Source organism: Conger conger, chromosome 14, assembly GCF_963514075.1.
Source record: "Conger conger chromosome 14, fConCon1.1, whole genome shotgun sequence".
In the NCBI taxonomy this organism is placed as follows: domain Eukaryota; kingdom Metazoa; phylum Chordata; class Actinopteri; order Anguilliformes; family Congridae; genus Conger; species Conger conger.
The window spans coordinates 28,003,065-28,020,527 of record NC_083773.1 but is presented as its reverse complement, the minus strand read 5'-3'; the positions used below and the strand labels follow the sequence as shown (position 1 = coordinate 28,020,527).

At 41.6% G+C, this 17,463-nt stretch overlaps 2 protein-coding genes across 6 annotated transcripts; one reads left to right on the top strand and one right to left on the bottom strand.

Moving 5' to 3' along the window:
- Nucleotides 1-1,234: 1,234 nt before the first annotated feature.
- Nucleotides 1,235-11,124, bottom strand: LOC133110260 (chromobox protein homolog 5-like). 4 transcript variants are annotated; one of them, XM_061220231.1, is made up of 5 exons: nt 10,974-11,124; nt 5,766-5,983; nt 4,582-4,783; nt 3,387-3,484; nt 1,235-2,707 (listed from the first exon to the last, which is right to left on the bottom strand). In XM_061220231.1, exons 2-5 carry the CDS (start codon nt 5,906-5,908, stop codon nt 2,566-2,568), a joined length of 585 nt encoding a protein of 194 aa, XP_061076215.1. In that variant the 5' UTR covers nt 5,909-5,983; nt 10,974-11,124; the 3' UTR covers nt 1,235-2,565. The 4 variants fall into 4 exon arrangements, with proteins under 4 accessions (XP_061076215.1, XP_061076217.1, XP_061076213.1 ...); XM_061220233.1 differs by lacking the exon at nt 10,974-11,124 and adding an exon at nt 10,188-10,744; XM_061220229.1 differs by lacking the exon at nt 10,974-11,124 and adding an exon at nt 7,794-8,097.
- Nucleotides 10,429-16,377, top strand: LOC133110258 (heterogeneous nuclear ribonucleoprotein A1-like). Of its 2 annotated transcripts, XM_061220227.1 has the most exons (12): nt 10,429-10,538; nt 11,630-11,746; nt 11,835-11,981; nt 12,059-12,269; nt 12,596-12,688; nt 12,828-12,878; nt 13,073-13,150; nt 13,270-13,428; nt 13,549-13,695; nt 13,800-13,878; nt 14,332-15,970; nt 16,245-16,377. In XM_061220227.1, the coding sequence occupies exons 1-10, from the start codon at nt 10,527-10,529 to the stop codon at nt 13,865-13,867; spliced, it is 1,083 nt and encodes a 360-aa protein (XP_061076211.1). In that variant the 5' UTR covers nt 10,429-10,526; the 3' UTR covers nt 13,868-13,878; nt 14,332-15,970; nt 16,245-16,377. The 2 variants fall into 2 exon arrangements, with proteins under 2 accessions (XP_061076211.1, XP_061076212.1); XM_061220228.1 differs by lacking the exon at nt 13,800-13,878 and having other exon boundaries at nt 15,908-15,970.
- Nucleotides 16,378-17,463: the final 1,086 nt, after the last annotated feature.

Sequence of the window (17,463 nt, the reverse complement as noted above, 5' to 3'; positions counted from 1 at the left end):
TTTAAAAGCTGTATGTGCCAGTTGTTGGAAGACAATTTACAGCTGGTTTAATCTTATACGTTGCGAAGGATCAGGATCAGCAGCCATGGAGCTCCATCTTCTGGTGAGCTCCTGCTCCTATTGTATGTACTCCATATTACAACTCAGTCCTTTTTATTAACGTACAGGGAAAACCACACTGCTCACAGTCATGGCACGTAAAAAGATGAAGATATTTCCTACTTCCTACTCTAGGATAGATCGAATTATGGAGGTCCTAAGATCTGTTTTACAGTTCAGTCATTCTTCAATATCATTTTGTTTGTTTGTTAAATTCAACTATGGAAAGTCACCCAAAAACAACAGATGCTGTAGTCCTCCAGGATGAGAAATCAGTAATCTTTGGGTGCAATACAACACTATGAAGGCAACACAATTCCATCGTGCTAGATCTAGGATAAAACTAGGAGTTTAAAGCATTTAAAACAGGGGGCAGTAAAATGGAGATCAAGAGTCCTCGCTCCAATGTAATTTAAGGCAGAGCTGGCATCTGGACACCTGGAACCTGATGAGGTGAGTCTGAGGAAGACTGGCAGGACCCAGCAGTTCTATAGGTGGGCATTTAATGAAACTTAATCGTGCCCATAGTTTCTACTTTCAGGGATCTGAGGCGCTTTCTGCAATAACTGTAGCTATGACAGCATGAGATGGGCACATAAGTCAAAGAGGGAAATGAGTTTGCGAGCCCTGGCCAGATGCTAAATGTGGGCAGGATAGTACCAGCAGAGCACCAGAGGACGCGCTCATTGAGCTGGCATTGTAATGTATTCTGTAAATCACTCTGCACAAACAAATCTGGGAAGCAAGCAGACAATTGGTTTCAGCTCACTGTGATTCGCATTCCCCAACCAACAGGCTGTCGAGGACTTCCGTCCAAATCAAACTCAAATCACAGCGGCAGATCTCCAGGCCGTATAAAATGCTTAATCCTGGGACTTTGGCACCCTCTGCTGGGTATATTCAAAGAAACAAAAGAGTTTCTAAGACTTTCTAAGACATTTTCAAAGGTTTTTGCCCAATTGGGCTACCACTACTCAGTTAGAGCATTAGAACTTTCAAAATACTTGAATTACACATTGAAATATCCAATGTCTCTATAGAGTTCTGCAAAATCTTAAAGTCCAAATGTCCAAGGGACTCAAACATTGAACAGAAAAATGCAAATGCCTTCTACAGGACAGAAGCCACTTTGGACTTAATGACAGACTGACATTTATTTTGCTGTTATAAATGAGGTTTACTACAATATACAAAGTGTAAAATGTCTGAAAGATATGTCAAAGGGTACAGAAGATAATAGGAAGATGTACACATAAGAAAATGGAAAAACGATGGCAACACTCAAACTACATATTGGTAGAGGAATGCATTTTACTAATCAGCATCATTCATCAACATCATATATTTCTAAAAACCCTGTTGAATCGGTCATAGAAATAGGGATTCTACGACAACCTGAAGTGACACACCGCATAGATATTCAAAATGTGTAAAGTTGCTCAGTACACTCATACACCATAGATTATATGTCCAGTTTATATACACTTTCGGCTCCCTTTTAGAAAAAGCTATTAGGAGGCGTGGCAAATGCAGGCTTGGATGTGGCCGTTTTCATACTGAAAGACCAGTTTAACAATCCAAAATTTGTGAAGTCCCAAGTCCCAGTGACGTGTTGCTTTCCTTGAGAACCAAAGACTCGATTAGCACCTTTCAGACACCTGCAAACATGAAAATTCAGAACTAGGCCAGCCAATTCCTGACTGGACCATATTTGCCTGGATTTGCCCTTTCTTCCTAAAGCACGTTAAATGAAGATTTCACTATTTGAAATATGATGCATAATTGTGTGCATGCCTTTCATTGCTCTCGAAGTTTGCAATGTTCAGAAAAACCTGACAGGGAAAGAAAATGCTCTCGGAACAGTATAGTACATAAGACAGGAAGTAGTAATAAAATCTATAGCAAATCTATCCCCCAGGTGTGATTGCCAATACTCTCCCAGAATCACTGCCAAACCAGTCTACACTGGGACAATATGCCACAAGCACCCCATATGTCCCTTTCTACACCCAATTAAAAGATCCATTAAAGTATACCAAAACAAGACTGCTGCTTGCTTCTCTAAGGTCACACACAGTGAAATTCAGACACAGTCACAATCTATTCCTTGGGCATCAAATGAAAGAATGAGATTACAGGACAAGATCAGTGAAAACTTCAGTCATCTCGTAAATGTCCACCCCAACCATCTGAAAAAAAAAAAAAAAAACCATGAAGTCTTTTCTTTCCTCTATTGTAGGTCTCACAACAAAAAAGGAGGGCTGGCCCTTCACATTGCTTGCAACACGGCTGAGCATGGGACGGAAAGGAATGGATATGGTAAAGCGAGCAGTAGCCCCTGCGGTTGGCTAGTTTTGAGTCTTTTCCATTCCAGAGGGCTGGAGGTGAGAATGTCACGTGTCCGTCTCTGGGCAGGTTACGCGCTTGGACCAATCGCATTCACTCCCTCTGCCTGCAGCTCCACCCTCACGCTGTAACAGCGTCCTTCTCTTTCTTGTCTCCATCTTCGTGCCAGGTGAGCCTCTCCTCGTAGAACGCAATGACGATCTGCGGACACTTAAGATTGGCCTCTTTTGCCAGCACCAGGTCCGCCTCGTCAGAGTCTTTCCTGCATTGGGGTAAAGAGGATGGAGTTAGTGGGGAGCAAACAGGCAAGGTCACATAGCACATTATCCACTGACTGGTTGAATTAAATTATCACTTTTTTTTTTTTTAAGCTTTGCCTTTGCCTTGTACAGTTGCACATTAAGAAAACATTTAATCAGCTATTTTTAAACAGAAAACATATACAATGTTTCAGAAAGTATTCACCCCCTAACCTGCATACTCTTGAATGTTTGTCCAGTTTGTCTGTGATATTTATTCTGCAATCATGTCAATTAAAACTGGTGGATTCAAAATCAACATTGGTGGACTTTGCACAGGTATTTTGTGATCTCTATAGGATACTATGCCAAATACTTAATTTCATTTTTACATTAAAGCTACTTATAGGAGTAGGGGGGGGGGGGGGGGGGAGGAAAATGACTTTGCAGAACAGTAAAATGAGAAAAAAATCTAAGAAGATTAAGCTTTCTGAACACACTTTATAATAGTCATCAGGAATTATGAAATTATTATTCTGTGAATTAATCACAAAAACCATTTCAGGACAGTTACAAGCTGAAATGGAAAAGGTAAGTACTCATTCCCCATGTCTTCCCCACACTAATGAGTGCAATATATTAAATATAATAGCCATACTATAATAAGGCATCATAAAAAAATAATTTCTGAATCTCATTCACCATTTCATGAGGAACATGAGATCCCCACAGGAGTCTGTTGCACCGATGATCTTCTCTGGCTCCAGCCCCCTCTCAAACCCACATGCAATCAGTTCATCCTGAACAGCGAAAGACAACAGCCAAAAGCCCCGTTAGTGCATTTCACTACCCCGACAAAGTCTGCTTCTTAATTTTGGGAAGGGAAAAACTAGAGTTTTCAAGGACCCTTTCTAAACGATCTTGTAAATGTAAAAAAATAAATACTCAAGTGAAAAATAAGGTGCTTTGATTTTCATTGTACAAGATATACACTCACTGAGCACTTTATTAGGAACATTATACTAATACTTGGAAGGGCCTCCCTTTGCTCTCAAAACAGGCTCAATTCTTCGTGGCATGGATTCCATAAGATGTCGAAAACATTCCTTTGAGATGTTGACATGATGCAGCATGCAATTTCTGCAGATTTGTTAGCTGCACATTTATGCTGTGAATAGCCCGTTCTTCCACATTCCAAATGTGTTCTATTGGATTCAGATCCGGTGACTGGGAAGGCCACTAAAGAACATTGAACATTGTCAATGAAACCAGTTTGAGATTTTTTGCTTTGTGACATGGTGCATTATCATGCTGGAAGTAGCCATTAGAAGATGCGTAAATTGTGGCCATGAAGGGATGCAGATGGCCAGCTCAAACCAGTCAGGCCGTTCTCCGTTGGCCTCTCTCATCAAGAAGGCATTTCCGTCCACAGAACTGCCACAATTCTGAATAAACTCTAGAGACTGTTGTGCATGAAAATCATCAGTTATAGAAATACTGAAAGCAGCCTATCTGGCTCCAACAATCATGCCATGGTCAAAATCACTGAGATAACATTTTTACCCCTTTCTGAAGGTTGATGTGAACATTAACTGAAGCTCCTGACCTGTATCTGGATGATTTTACGCATCGCACTGCTGCCGCACGATTGGCTGATTAGATAGTCGCATGAATAAGTAGGTGTACAGGTGTTCCTAATAAAGTGCCCACTGAATTTATATGGGCATGGAAAATTTGAATCTTTCCTAAATCGACAGAAATATCCAACATCATCATGCACTCGAGCATGATTCAAGCACACTCACAGTTCTCAATGCTCTATGGCCCATGGGAACCCTGAGCAAACATTCACATAGTAGTTAATTAACCCAAGCAATTCCCGTCCATTTGGACACACCTCTTTTTTCTTCTTTGGCTTCATTCCCTCCTCTTCGTCAATGGAGTTCTTCCTCTTGGTGCCAGAGGACCGCCCTTCTGACGACGCAGCGCTATTGGCCTGGGCACCATCTCCATCCCCGCCCTTCTTGTACGTCTTCATGAACGCCCCAATGAGCTCGGGACAACCCAGGTTTTTCTCTGGCTCCCACGTGTTATGTTTTCTGAAAAATGTGGAATGTTAGCCACTTAAGACATTGATTTTCTGGAGAGCTGGTATGCATGCTGGTTGTTGTTGCAACCAAATACCTTACCTTCTGACAGCTCTATAAACTGTGCTGGTGCACTCCTGTACTTAACAAGATAAAAAACTTTAGGATACACTAACAGTCTGCAGCTGCTTATACGAATATCAGATCAAGATGTATCGAGCCAATTAAATAATTAAGAGCAGAAGTTGGCACAAAATCGAGAAATGGGTTGGCCCTTGTTGTGCACCCCTGAGTTACACTATAGGCCGCACTGCAGTTAATTGGACGTGGTAAGTCCAGTGTTGGCAGAAACAAACAGATTCATGCTGCGGCATATTCTCACCACGTTTCTTGGTTATTTCCTCTTGCATATATAATGTAGGCTAATTGCTCCTGTTCTGTGAACACAGAAATCCCACTGCATATCATCCCAGTGATAAGGAACTATTTGGCAGCAATGCATCTGTAACACTGCCCCTCTGTGTCAATTAAACTGACTGTGTGTCCTAATTGCCGATCCTCTCAACTACATAAAACCCGGAGGGTATTTTCTATTTGTTTAGCAGATGCTCTTGGCAACTGCAACTCACAGTTTGCAGTTTTTTTATTTACATTATTTCACATTTCCATAGCTGAATATAGAAGAACAGAAGAAATTTAGGTTCAGTATTTTGCCCAAGGGTAGCATGTCAGTGCCACGCTGGGGATTTCAATCTTCAAGTTACATTGTATTTCTTCCACCACTGTGCCGCACTGTTCTCCTCACAGATGCCTCATAGCTATTCAGGACCAAAGAGGGAAGGCAGGGCTCTATGCAAACATTTTTCCAAGGAGCACATATGCTGCTAGGAACACACTAATGCATCCTAATTAGTAATACGTAAATTTTCCAGTTAGCACACATCAACTTTCAGGAGCAAGTAGTAGGAGTTTTGTAGAAGTCTGGATGGCTTACTCTGAAAAACCTTTCCACTTGAGAAAGTACTCCACCCTCCCCTTCACCACCCTCCGGTCCAGGACTTTCTCCACCACATATTCTTCCTCCTCCTCTGAAGACCCCTCTGCCTCATCGGGCCGCTGCTGTGTCTTCTTGCCCATAGCTGGCTGCTCTGTTTGGTACTGGGGCAACACGGGACACCTCTGCTGAAGTAAAACCTGCGCTCACGCAAGACGCTAAGAACACAAAAAAATACACTTGGGTTAAGGCCAGTTTGCTTTGCCCAAGTCATTTTAAATCTTATGAACCATTCATCCCTGACTATTTCGCCCTGTTTGGCTTTATACTTCTGGAAGCAGACAAGGGAAATAATTTGGTTTTACATAAGTCAGGGAACTTCCCTGGTAATAATTACATATAATAAGAAGGGTTTAATCGCCAATCAATTAAAATGTAGTTACATTTTACCATCAGGCAGCTAATATAGACTCTCAGAGTAGACTTAAAAATAATCAAAGTCATTTAAATTGCTTAACTGTAAATGATAACAGTCATATTGTATGCACCCTGTCCTTGCCAGAGAATAATTATTTATCTGTTTATGCATTATTATTTTTCTCCAGGAATGCATTCTGGCTTTGCCAGTAAATTTATCTCTGGCTCTATATTCCATCTATGGTTGTATATTTATCTTGTTTACGTACAACTAAATATTCCTGCGACAGAAAATGGATGTTCTAGGATCTTAGAGGAACTGGGAGTGCTGTTTAATGTACATGAGCATCAAGTACTTTCAGCAGCAAGTGTAGATGGTCAACTTATGAGTCTGAGATCACACGTGGAAATAGGTTATTGGCTGACATGACAACTGTTCCCTTAACTTTTTTAATCGTGTCCACTGGAATGGATATACTTTTATTGGGATTGGTCTTGGCCGTATATCAGCGCCTCGGTGCTTTGTTGCGAGATCTTAGCAATTATCGTTTTCAAGTTATGCTGGTCAACCGTCCAGTTATTCGCTAGAATGACTTCTCCACAACGTGTGCCACTAAACCCTGCATCCCAACTCCCCTACCTCATCCACCCCCTACTATCGAGGACCACCAGTAGACAATTATTATTTCCCGAGCACGTATGACTCTCGACAGGTCGTGCTTCAATTGTCATGTTTCATTTACACAGCCCATGACCACTTGCCATATTAAGCGACGAATTACGAAAAAGCTCATTAAAATATATTTTACGTGAATTTCATGAGATGTTGCACACACATTTAATGTTGCTTACGCGTGTAACTTACTTCTGCATGCACAACATTGAAACGGACACTGTTGAAACACCTGGACACACATGCCTGAACAAGGCCACTTATCTCGCCATGCATGGGGCCCCATTTATAAGTAGATACTTTACTAGGATGACGCTATAACTTACGATCGGTACATGTGCAGCTAGTATAATGAACGTTAGCTAGCTAATATTTGGTATGCATAAAGGTTTGTGTAAAACTAACATTACTGTGCTACCAACCTAATGGAAGGGGTCGGCATTAAGAGTTTATGTTTAATAGTTACAATCAATACATTCTTACCGACCTGATTAATATTGACGATTTTTTGGATATTATCATTCAAAGAAATCGTTAGTATTGACTGCAATTAGCTGTATGAAGACAACAAACACACATGGCTGCAATGAAATAAATCTACTGCGGGAGGAAATCCCGCCTTCTTCTTCCTCCTCGATGATTTGAGAAGGCGTTCTGTATTGCGTCACCAAGTCCTATTTCGCCAGCTAATTGGTCTTCCCTACCATCACTCAAAATACATCTTTCCTTCGTCCTCGCCCCACCCACTTTCCCTTGTGCAATCCTCGAGCCCCATGTCTCTTGCTGAACCAATTCGAAACATCCGTTCATAAGTAATGCCTCGTGAACATAAGGTTACAAACCATTTTCATTAATGGGTCGTATTAAATCTTTAACGATTAACCGTACTGTCTCTCTCCCATCTAAAGGCTGGTCTAATCTAAATTAATTGAACTCACCCACAGATGACGGTCCGGCGTGACCTGCTCCTTGGCACTTCGTCCCCTAGTCTCAAATGACTGAATGACTGAGGTTTCTATTTCCCCCCACTCCTGGCCACATAGATACGCGCCCGCCAAAACACACAATGGCGGATCGCGCATGCGTAAGAGTAGTTCATTGGCCCTTCCGTCATAGGAGACATAAGATATGGAATTAGATAGAATATAATTAAATAAAGCAACACACGCAGAACAATAAGGCATCTCTTTTACGAATGAACATGGTAGAATGTTTTGCATTAAGTCAATTTACTGGTCTTAATTAGTGTGTGTGTGTGTGTGTGTGTGTGTGTGTGTGTGTGTGTGTGTGTGTGTGTATTATATGAGCTACATTCAGACTGACTTGAGACTTAAGAATGTCCTTTTGACAGTGACACAGAATAATGTCACTGCTTAAATTGTAATTGTTGAATAATGTTAATCAAAATGTCCTGTCACTTAAAAGCTGGATCTAACTTGGTATCCCAAGTAAGACTGCAAAATCAAATTAAGATCAATAAATGATCTCATATTGGTTATTAAATGTGTGTTGTAGTGCATTTGTGTTATATGAATGAGTTCTTATCAAGTGGCTGAACTTGCTCCCTATTTTCCAAAGTTCAGGTTCCACATCCTTTTCCTGTTTGGTTTATTTGTAGTCTGTAGCCATCCACTTCAGCTGTCTGACTTGTGTTGCTGCAGCAGCCCTGATTGCAAGGGAGCATTAGGCCTCACACTCAAATGCTTCACTCTATGCATTTTGTGCTTGTAAATGATTGCAGTGGATTTGGTTTGATTTTCTGTGAAAGAGGAACAAAGTGGAAACTAGTTTTTATTCAGACACACTGATACTTTAAAATGGAGGTTCTGTAGAAGGGTCTTCCTCAGTTACTTGTTGTCCTCACCAAATTTCCAGTCAAGACATTTAATAACTCAACCTCTTTCTTCTTCTTCTTCTTCTTCTTCTTCTTCTTCTTCTTCTTATTATTATTATTATAGGTATTATTATTAGATAGACCTGTACACCAGATTATTTATATAAATTAAAAAATGTTTTATTGAATATTTAATCAGCCAATCATGTGGCAGCAATTAAATGCATAAAACCATGCAGATCTTATCAAGAGGTTAGCTACCACAACAGTGGTATGCGGAAGAGCATCAAATGCAACACACAATGCATCAAACCTCGAAGTGGATAGGCTACAGCAGCAGAAGACCAATAATTCTAAAAAATAAGTCTAATAAATACCTAATGAAGTGCTCACTGAGTGTATAATCAGCATTAGGTGTATTGTATGTATACCTGTATTTCAATTCAAATTAAACTGTAGTGATACTGTTGTTACAAAGTCTGATATAGGGGTATTTACTGGTCTGTATTATATTGCTTTACACAAGGAACCCATGAATATTGCCATATACCAGTCATTGTAAAGCCAGCAGGCCATCAGAAACTTATCTAAGTATCTAAAATATAACTTAATCTCACACAAAAACTGTCTGGGCCAATCACAAACATAGACTAAAAATTAAATATCAAAAAACGAAAGTGACCTAGCAGGGCTCCTCATAGGCACTCTAACTGCACAGTCAAGTGACTATTCATACAATTGAGCTCCAAATTGAGACATTTATAAACAATTAATTGATCTAATATGGGAAGAGTCAGGAAGTAAAGTGAATATGGATGAAAATTCACATTAATAAAAAGCCAAGGCTGAGTTCATTTTATATTGTATACTTTCTTCCTGTCATTCGCTTCGGATTAAAAGCATCTGCCAAATGACAAAAATGTAAATGTAAATTCCCTTCTCTTGCTTCAAAGGGGGAATCCCCAAACTTCCAGATTTGTGTGTGTGTTTGCAGTGATGTTCTTCCAAAAGGAACCACAATATGCGGATGCTGCCCTGTTTTTTGTTTTTGTTTGTTTGTTTCTCCACACAATTGTGGTATGCATGGGAGAACACATCATACAAACACACTCTCTCCAAAGCTCCACCAGCTCTTCAAATTATATGGTCTACCAGAACCAAAGTTTGCTCTTTTGCGCCTTACTTTGTCATTGTGCTGATGATGTCAGAGAGCACACCTGCTAGCTGTTGATCACACACACAAAGACTTCTGATAATATTAAACGTTTGATTTTGTTAGAATGGCCAAGACACCTGACTGAGCCTGACACCTAGCCTAATGAGAGTTGTGATAGGAGTGTGCAGCAACTCTGTGATTTTACTCTGACTCAGAAATTTGGACTAGGACTAAAGTAAGGTCTACCATGTGAGAAATCAAGGGTAGACAAACAGCTGTCCATACTTATAAAGACTGTTATTTATATTGCAATATTTTATGCTGAAAACAGGGAGATACTACCATAAATTACGTCCACTTGCTTCTGAATTGCACATTATTGGCTTCCGAGTTCCAACGTTCCGAGTCCAGCGTTTACGACAAAAAAATAAAAAAATAAAAAAGAGTAAATAAATAATGGAAACGATCCCAAAACTGGTTTTGGGTTTATGTTCGACAGTTTGTGACGGACAGCCGTTTGTGCAATCCGTTTGTGGGATAAAATGCTTAGCGGGAACAAATGGCCAATTGATGAACCGAAGGGGTGGGGCTAAAGGCACATTATATGCTGCGTTTCTAGAGCCTATACTCCAGGCGCGACCTTGTATTCTCTGCGTCTGACGTCGTCGGAAACGTTAAAATATGTCTAAAGAGGTTAGTATATTGGTGTTATAACCAATAATATCCCGTCTCATAATGTCGTTTTGTTAAAACGCACAGTACTCAATTGTTTAAAATGTGAAATAATATTGCATTTAAAGATCATGCCATTTATTTATCGTTTGCTAGCAGGCTAACCGAGTTAGCTGGCTAACGTTACGTGACCTGATTGTCTGTAACGTTATAGCTAACTGGCTAGCTATGTCGTTAGCTGGCGAAGTAGTAGTGCTGAAATGCAAAGATGAAGTCCAATCTTGGTACATTAAGTTAAGTAGCTATCGACATATAACCTGCAACGTTGTACCCGTGTACATTGCTAGCTCGCTTTCTGAAGCTAAGTGGCTGGTTTGCGCAGTGATGGGCTCTTCAACTCCGCCATTTCGCAGCCTTTGCAGGCCCCGTGGTAACGTTAGCTCGATAAAAACCCACCATCAATATTTCGTTTCATTTATCCGATTTATGAACGTTTTATCCAACGTTTGCATTTCTTTCTGATAATTATTCGAGTGTGTTGTTCGAGACGTTTCTCGGCAGCCGTAGATGGTCTTTTGTCGCAAGACTAGTTGGCTGAGAGCGTTTAAACATGGCGTCGCGCACTAATGGTCTACTAGCTGCACCTCCACCCCCCATGCGTGCGCAGTTTTAGCGTGCAGCTGTTGAAATCGAGGTTTCTGGATTGACATGAGCTGTGTCCCTTCAGATGTGCATTTAAATTTAGAGTTTAAAGGTACAATAGTAATGATTTTGTATTAAATTCATATAATTGAAAAAACTCACTGACATGTTGGCTTACCCTCTGCCTGTGTTTATAGTCTTTAAATTCCGGTTTCAAATTATGCAGTTGACGGACCAACACTGTACCAAAACATTGTATACTGTACAATAATTCAAGCTCATTGTTTGAAAATGGGTTCCAATTGCCACAGCCCATGGTGTGGGGGTGTGTCGATGTCAGCGCAGAGGAGGAGGGATAAACAGTGTTGTGGTTTGAGGGTGTTTGTTGCTCAAATTATGAATGTTACTGTGTTATTTATGACTACTATGGCTCTGGAGACTCCTCAACTGGTCAACCTTTCTCTTTTCAGGCCCCCCGTGAACCAGAACAGCTCCGGAAGCTCTTCATTGGAGGGTTAAGCTTTGAAACGACTGACGAGAGTCTGCGAGCACATTTCGAGCAATGGGGAGTGCTTACGGACTGCGTGGTGAGTGAATGTTTTGGGGCAACCATACTTTTTACTTGTGCACACTTGGTGCAGAGCAACCATTCACACTTGCATGTACGCCTTCCAGGTAATGAGGGACCCCAACACAAAGAGGTCAAGGGGGTTTGGCTTTGTCACGTACTCTTCGGTCAATGAGGTGGACGCGGCCATGGAGGCTCGACCACACAAAGTGGATGGCAGGGTGGTTGAGCCAAAGAGGGCGGTGTCCAGAGAGGTGAGTTGCCCCAATGATTGGTGCATGGAACCTGAGGTCACTAACTGTGACTTTAATACAGATTGTTGCTTCTGCAGGATTCATGTAGGCCTGGTGCTCACATGACCGTGAAAAAGATCTTTGTTGGGGGAATCAAAGAAGACACGGAAGAGCACCACCTTCGTGACTACTTTGATCAGTTCGGAAAGATTGAAGTAATCGAGATCATGACCGACAGAGCCAGCGGCAAGAAGAGGGGCTTTGCCTTTGTCACATTTGACGATCATGATTCAGTGGACAGGATTGTCAGTAAGTGAATTTGAACATTTGTCTGCTATGGCCTAGATCAGGCCTCAGAAACGGAGATGGGACAAATTGGCTAGAAATGTAGTTGTATGCGCAACATTAGCAAAGTGCTGGCTCGGTGTATTGCTGGTTTTTTTAAGATGCTGTACATTTACATTTACATTGTAGTAATTTGGCAGACGGGGAATATATCCCAGCTAACAATGTTACTGGAATATTTTGTCAATGTTATGGCATTGCCACTACATGGAAGCAACTGGATGTTGTTAGCTGCCTGGGATATAGCCTAGGCTGTTTACGAAACCTTGTTTTGTCTTTCCCAATCCCAGTCCAGAAGTACCACACCGTAAACGGCCACAACTGTGAAGTCAGGAAAGCCCTTTCAAAGCAGGAGATGACCAGCGCTGGGATGAACATGAGGGGTAAGGCAGCGATATAGCCAGCCCCTTGCTGAAAGGCTTGTTTGCTCTAAATACAAGGCTGATGTTTTTATTTATTTGGTATGCTTCTGGGAAAGTCATTTTCAGTAAGTGCGCACATTAAAAATATCTTGGATTTTAGGACGAGGTGGTGGAGGAGCTGGTAACTTTGGCAGAGGGGGTGGTTATGGAGGTAATTGTTTTTTGCCATCTTATTCTAGAACTGTACAATTTGTAAAAATGTACAATTTTAACTGCTTGTATGTAATGCAGTGTTGGGTCAATTGAAATTGTTTTGGAATTTACCTCTGGGTGAATACCGTTGATGTAGAATGGTGTCTTTAGCTCCGGAAAGGCTTGAGGCGCTTAGTTGTCATGTCTCTTTAGGTGGCTTTGGAGGAAGAGGAGGTGGAGGCTATGGTGGTGGAGACGGATACAATGGATTTGGTGGTGGTGGTGGTGACGGTGAGAATTTTGCATCACCTCTCCCCAGGGGCTTCACTTCTAGTATCTCATATTGGCATTGTATGGTTTTGCAACGTAAATGTACTATTATGATTAATGGGTGCGATGTTTTCCCTCAGGTGGTTACGGTGGAGGGCCTGGATACGGTGGTAATCGTGGATATGGTGGAGGACAAGGATATGGCAACCAGGGTGGTGGTTATGGAGGAAATGGAGGATACGACAACTACAATGGAGGTGGTGGTAGTGGCGCCACCGGTGGTGGCAACTTCGGGGCCGGTGAGTTCTGGCTCAATGTTCAGGCGTTTCCACCCACAGCATACAAAACAGTTTTTGGACTGTTAGAAGTCATTTCTGCTTACCACTTAAGTAAGGTATTTATTTAATGTTCATTTGCAGGAAACTTTGGAGGTGGTGGAAACTACAACGACTTTGGCAACTACAACTCCCAATCATCTTCAAACTATGGCCCGATGAAGGGAGGCAACTTTGGCGGCAGCGGCGGCGGCGGTGGTGGTGGCAGGAACAGCGGGGGCCCCTATGGCGGTAAGTGGATTACTTCCTGGCGCAAATCTCTTTAGGGAGGCTGGGTTTCGTGCGTGGATGGCAGTGTTGAATGGGTCTGAACACGGTCACTGGCCATTCTGCAGGTGGGTACGGTGGTGGCTCCAGCGGCGGGGGCTACGGTGGTGGTGGTTCTGGAGGTCGGCGATTTTAGCTGATGAAAAGGTAAGTGCTGCATATGCAACCACCCGATTAGCCTATTAGTCTTCATTTCCACCCCGTAGCTAGTCCTAGTATCTACTTGAGACTTCCAAGTACAGCTCTTATAGACTGGGCTTTTTCACTGGAGATTAGCGGCAAGGGCTATCATTACAAAGAGTGATGTTGTGCACTACTCATTAGAACAACTGTTGTGTTTTTAGTGAAGTTGTTGAATTTGTGGGATCCAGCAGCAAGCCTTCACTTCGTCATCAACTTGGTCAAAATTGGCCACTCGGTCAAAAAAGGCTTTGATCACAAGTTTCCAACACTATCAGCGGAAAACCTGTACCTCTGTCCAGCCATGAGTTTCTTTTTGCTAGAAAACCGAAGGCTTGCTCCTGCCTAAGATCCCATGATGTAGCTTTCTTAATGAGGACACTGCACGGTTTAACAATGTTGTTCCGTATTGTTCAACAGGACTCAGTACTTAGGAGAGGAGAGCCAGAGAGGTGACAGGGAAACGACAGGCTTACAGCCATAGATCTGCTCAGCCAAGCACAGTCGTGGCAGTTTACAGCTGTCACATGAAGAGACATGTACAGTAAACTAGAGAAGAAAAAGAAAAGGAAAAAAAAAATCATGTGGGAGGGGTGGGGCTTCAAACAAGTGTTTGTCAATTGCTGTCAAGCACGATTATTTTGTAGTTGCTTTTTCTGTGAAGTGTAAAGCATTCCCAGGTTTTGTGTTCTTTTTGTTTTGTCTTCCTTTTACACCAATATGGTGTTTTTTTTAATGTAACTGCAAGAAATCAAGTTGAAATAAACCCATCTTTCAGTTTTTTTACATTGTGCATTTTTATTATTTTTTCAAGTCAATGGTGAGATCGAAATTCCTTTATGGCCAGATGTAAATTGGTTAATTTGGAACACGATTCGGGGTTGGAATCGGCGGTTAAAAGATTCCCATGCAATCAAAAGTTGTTTCAGTAGAGGTTGGGGCTATTTTTTTTTTGGGACTGTGTCTGTTCAATTTCAGACCGCCTGCAGCGCTCTTATTCTGCTTAATGATCAGCTGAATATCAAACTAACAGTTCAGCCCTTGAATTGCACTTCCTGCTCATTCTAGCAAAACCTAGATGAAAATGCACAGTATAGCATTAGCAGTCCCATCTGTAGTGCATCCGTACTGAATGGCCAGCCCCTTACAATGCCAGACAGGCCTGCATCTGTCTTCGGGAAATGTTTTAGTATGTGGGAGGGTGGGGGATGTTTTGAATGCAGTACAGACCTGCTCTCAGGTTCATAGCTGGTTTGCAGTCACCATGGCTGTTTTGGAGGCTAGCTTACTTGCAGAACGTGAGGCTAGCCTTGGAGGCCAGCTGAGGGAGAGACATAGCAAGATCTTCGCAAGGAGCCAGAGAAGCAGGGGACAGTCTGAGTACAGAAGGTTGCTCTTGTAAGACTAGCAAGCAGCAGCTACAAAAGGGTGTTTTTATACCATGCTAGTAGGTAAGAACAGATTTTTCAACTTTGTACCTGTAATGTTTGAACAGTGGAGTAACTGGAGGCAGGGTTTGTGTCAGACAGCAGGTTTGCTTTGAGTGAGATTGCTACAAAGTACATGGTTACATTAAAAGTATTGATTCCCACTGTGGTTTGTGTGCCCCCATTCTAAGTGACATAGGAGGGGGTAAGTGGGGAAAGTATTGGATCTGACCAGTGATTTGCTTTTAAAAAGCCTGCCTGGTTGATACAAACTCGTAGTGTCATTGCGCATAAATGTTGCCAAAGCACCCAGTGCCCTCTGGGAACTTGGTTGAAAATATTTTAACCATTTACCAGTAAATGTAGTTGATAGCTAGTGTAATGCATGCAAAGTAGTTAGAGTAGTTTGGTATGAGCCTGGCACTGTATGAATCCGTGTGCGATAGATCATTTTGTTTGCAGTTTAGTTGGACTGTGTCATGGCTCTGGCAAATCTATAATCCTTGGTAATGTTTCTTGGGAATGTTTGCCCTCGCTTGTTGCTAATGGCTGCCATTTTCTCTTATTAGGTTGCTGATCTGGAAGCTGATCGTGGGGTGATGTCGCTGTTGGCAGAGCCGTTTGCAAAGAAGGTACATGACACAATTCCCCCCCGCCCCATATCTCTGCTATGTCAGCACTGCCCATGTTTAATAGGCCTAGCAAATGCTGCCATTTGGGCTGCTGGGGCCTGCATGTCTCCTTGGTTTCCTTTTGCTCCTTTTGTATAGAATCCAGTGGGGCCTTTGTCCTCCACTCTTCTGCTTCTGTGTGCCTGGTGCAGTAAATTATGTAGTTGGCCTTTGGACGTGGTCTGTGTGGTGTTGCACTGAATCCCTCTAACATTAACCTGTGCTTCACTTTCAGGCTCATGTTGGACACTGGAGGAGTTCGTGGTTTTTATTTATTTATTTATTTATTTATTATGAACAACGAAGGCTGCTGGATGGCCTTTTACCCATGTAAATTTCGTTTTATAATAAAGTATATTTTTTAAGAACGTGCATTTCATATTGTGGTCTCAAAATCCTCCAACCTTAATCCACAAGCATGAGTAAAGTTTTGTGCAGTGTTAGGTTTGACTACCTTTTAGTACAGTTTCAAAGATTAAATAAGGTGTAGCAGAGAGTTGGACATTGTCACACTTTCACTCTTGCATTTCATGGGCACAATACATTATAATGGAATAAGTACCTAGCTTGCCACTGTTGTAGCCAATCCGTACAAGTCTCCTCTTGCCCTCCTGCTCTTGGACCATAGAGTGCACCAGTTCGGTATTGGACACATGCTTTACAGATACAGCACAGAAATGAAAAAGGCCTGCACTCTGAAACTGCTCGAGCAGTATAAGTAGACAAGCAAGGTATTGGGCAGGAGTGGATCCAGGTTACCAGTGTATCATGGTAATGACTGGGCATGTTTTTATATTTTCAAGGGGATAATCCTGCATAGTATTCTTTCAATCTTTATAAATTGAAAGGCAAGATGCACTAAAATATTTCAAATCTGGACAAACTGTTAAGTTTGCCAACTAAATGTCATTTGTTAAATCAGTCTTCATATTTTATAAAGCTCATTAATCCCCTTGGTTATGTTTTATTGTGTTGTATACAGCATGCAGGGACGAATATAACTTCCCTGCTGGGAAAAAAAAAAAATCAGTTTTGTACATCAAAGTTTCTAAAAGCTAAAACCTCAAACTCTAGTTTGCCTTTACTTGTTTGTGTGCATATTTTATGCCAAAATAAAACATTTTTGTCTGGACCATCTTGACACACGTTAATAGGTGTTATTGCATGTCGTACCAGATCAAAAATGGGCAAAAATGATACGCATTTGCTATTGCTTATTTTTTGCCAACCAGTAAACTCAATTCAAAAGCATAGGATTGCTTTTTTGGCTGAATGTTCTGTTCCGGTTTGGAACTTTGATATAGTAATTAAACATGTAGTAATTTAACTTGGAACATGGGTGGCAGAAGAGCAAACTGCCTGACATTTACATTTTACATTTTAGTCATTTGGCAGACGCGTTTAATCCAAAGCGACTTACAAGTGCATAGGTTCTTCACAAGTCAAAGCATCAC

What these genes read in the sequence shown, in the direction of transcription:
- LOC133110260 (XM_061220231.1), bottom strand. Translation starts at nt 5,908, where the DNA reads ATGGGCAAGAAGACACAGCAGCGGCCCGATGAGGCAGAGGGGTCTTCA. An exon ending in AGCCAAAGAAGAAAAAAGAG is followed by an intron (nt 3,485 to 4,581) that starts GTGTGTCCAAAT and finishes TTCGCTGTTCAG; the next exon opens with GATGAACTGATTGCATGTGG. An exon ending in CTCATGTTCCTCATGAAATG is followed by an intron (nt 2,708 to 3,386) that starts GTGAATGAGATT and finishes ACCCCAATGCAG; the next exon opens with GAAAGACTCTGACGAGGCGG.
- LOC133110258 (XM_061220227.1), top strand. An exon ending in TTCAGTGGACAGGATTGTCA is followed by an intron (nt 12,270 to 12,595) that starts GTAAGTGAATTT and finishes TCCCAATCCCAG; the next exon opens with TCCAGAAGTACCACACCGTA. An exon ending in CGCTGGGATGAACATGAGGG is followed by an intron (nt 12,689 to 12,827) that starts GTAAGGCAGCGA and finishes CTTGGATTTTAG; the next exon opens with GACGAGGTGGTGGAGGAGCT.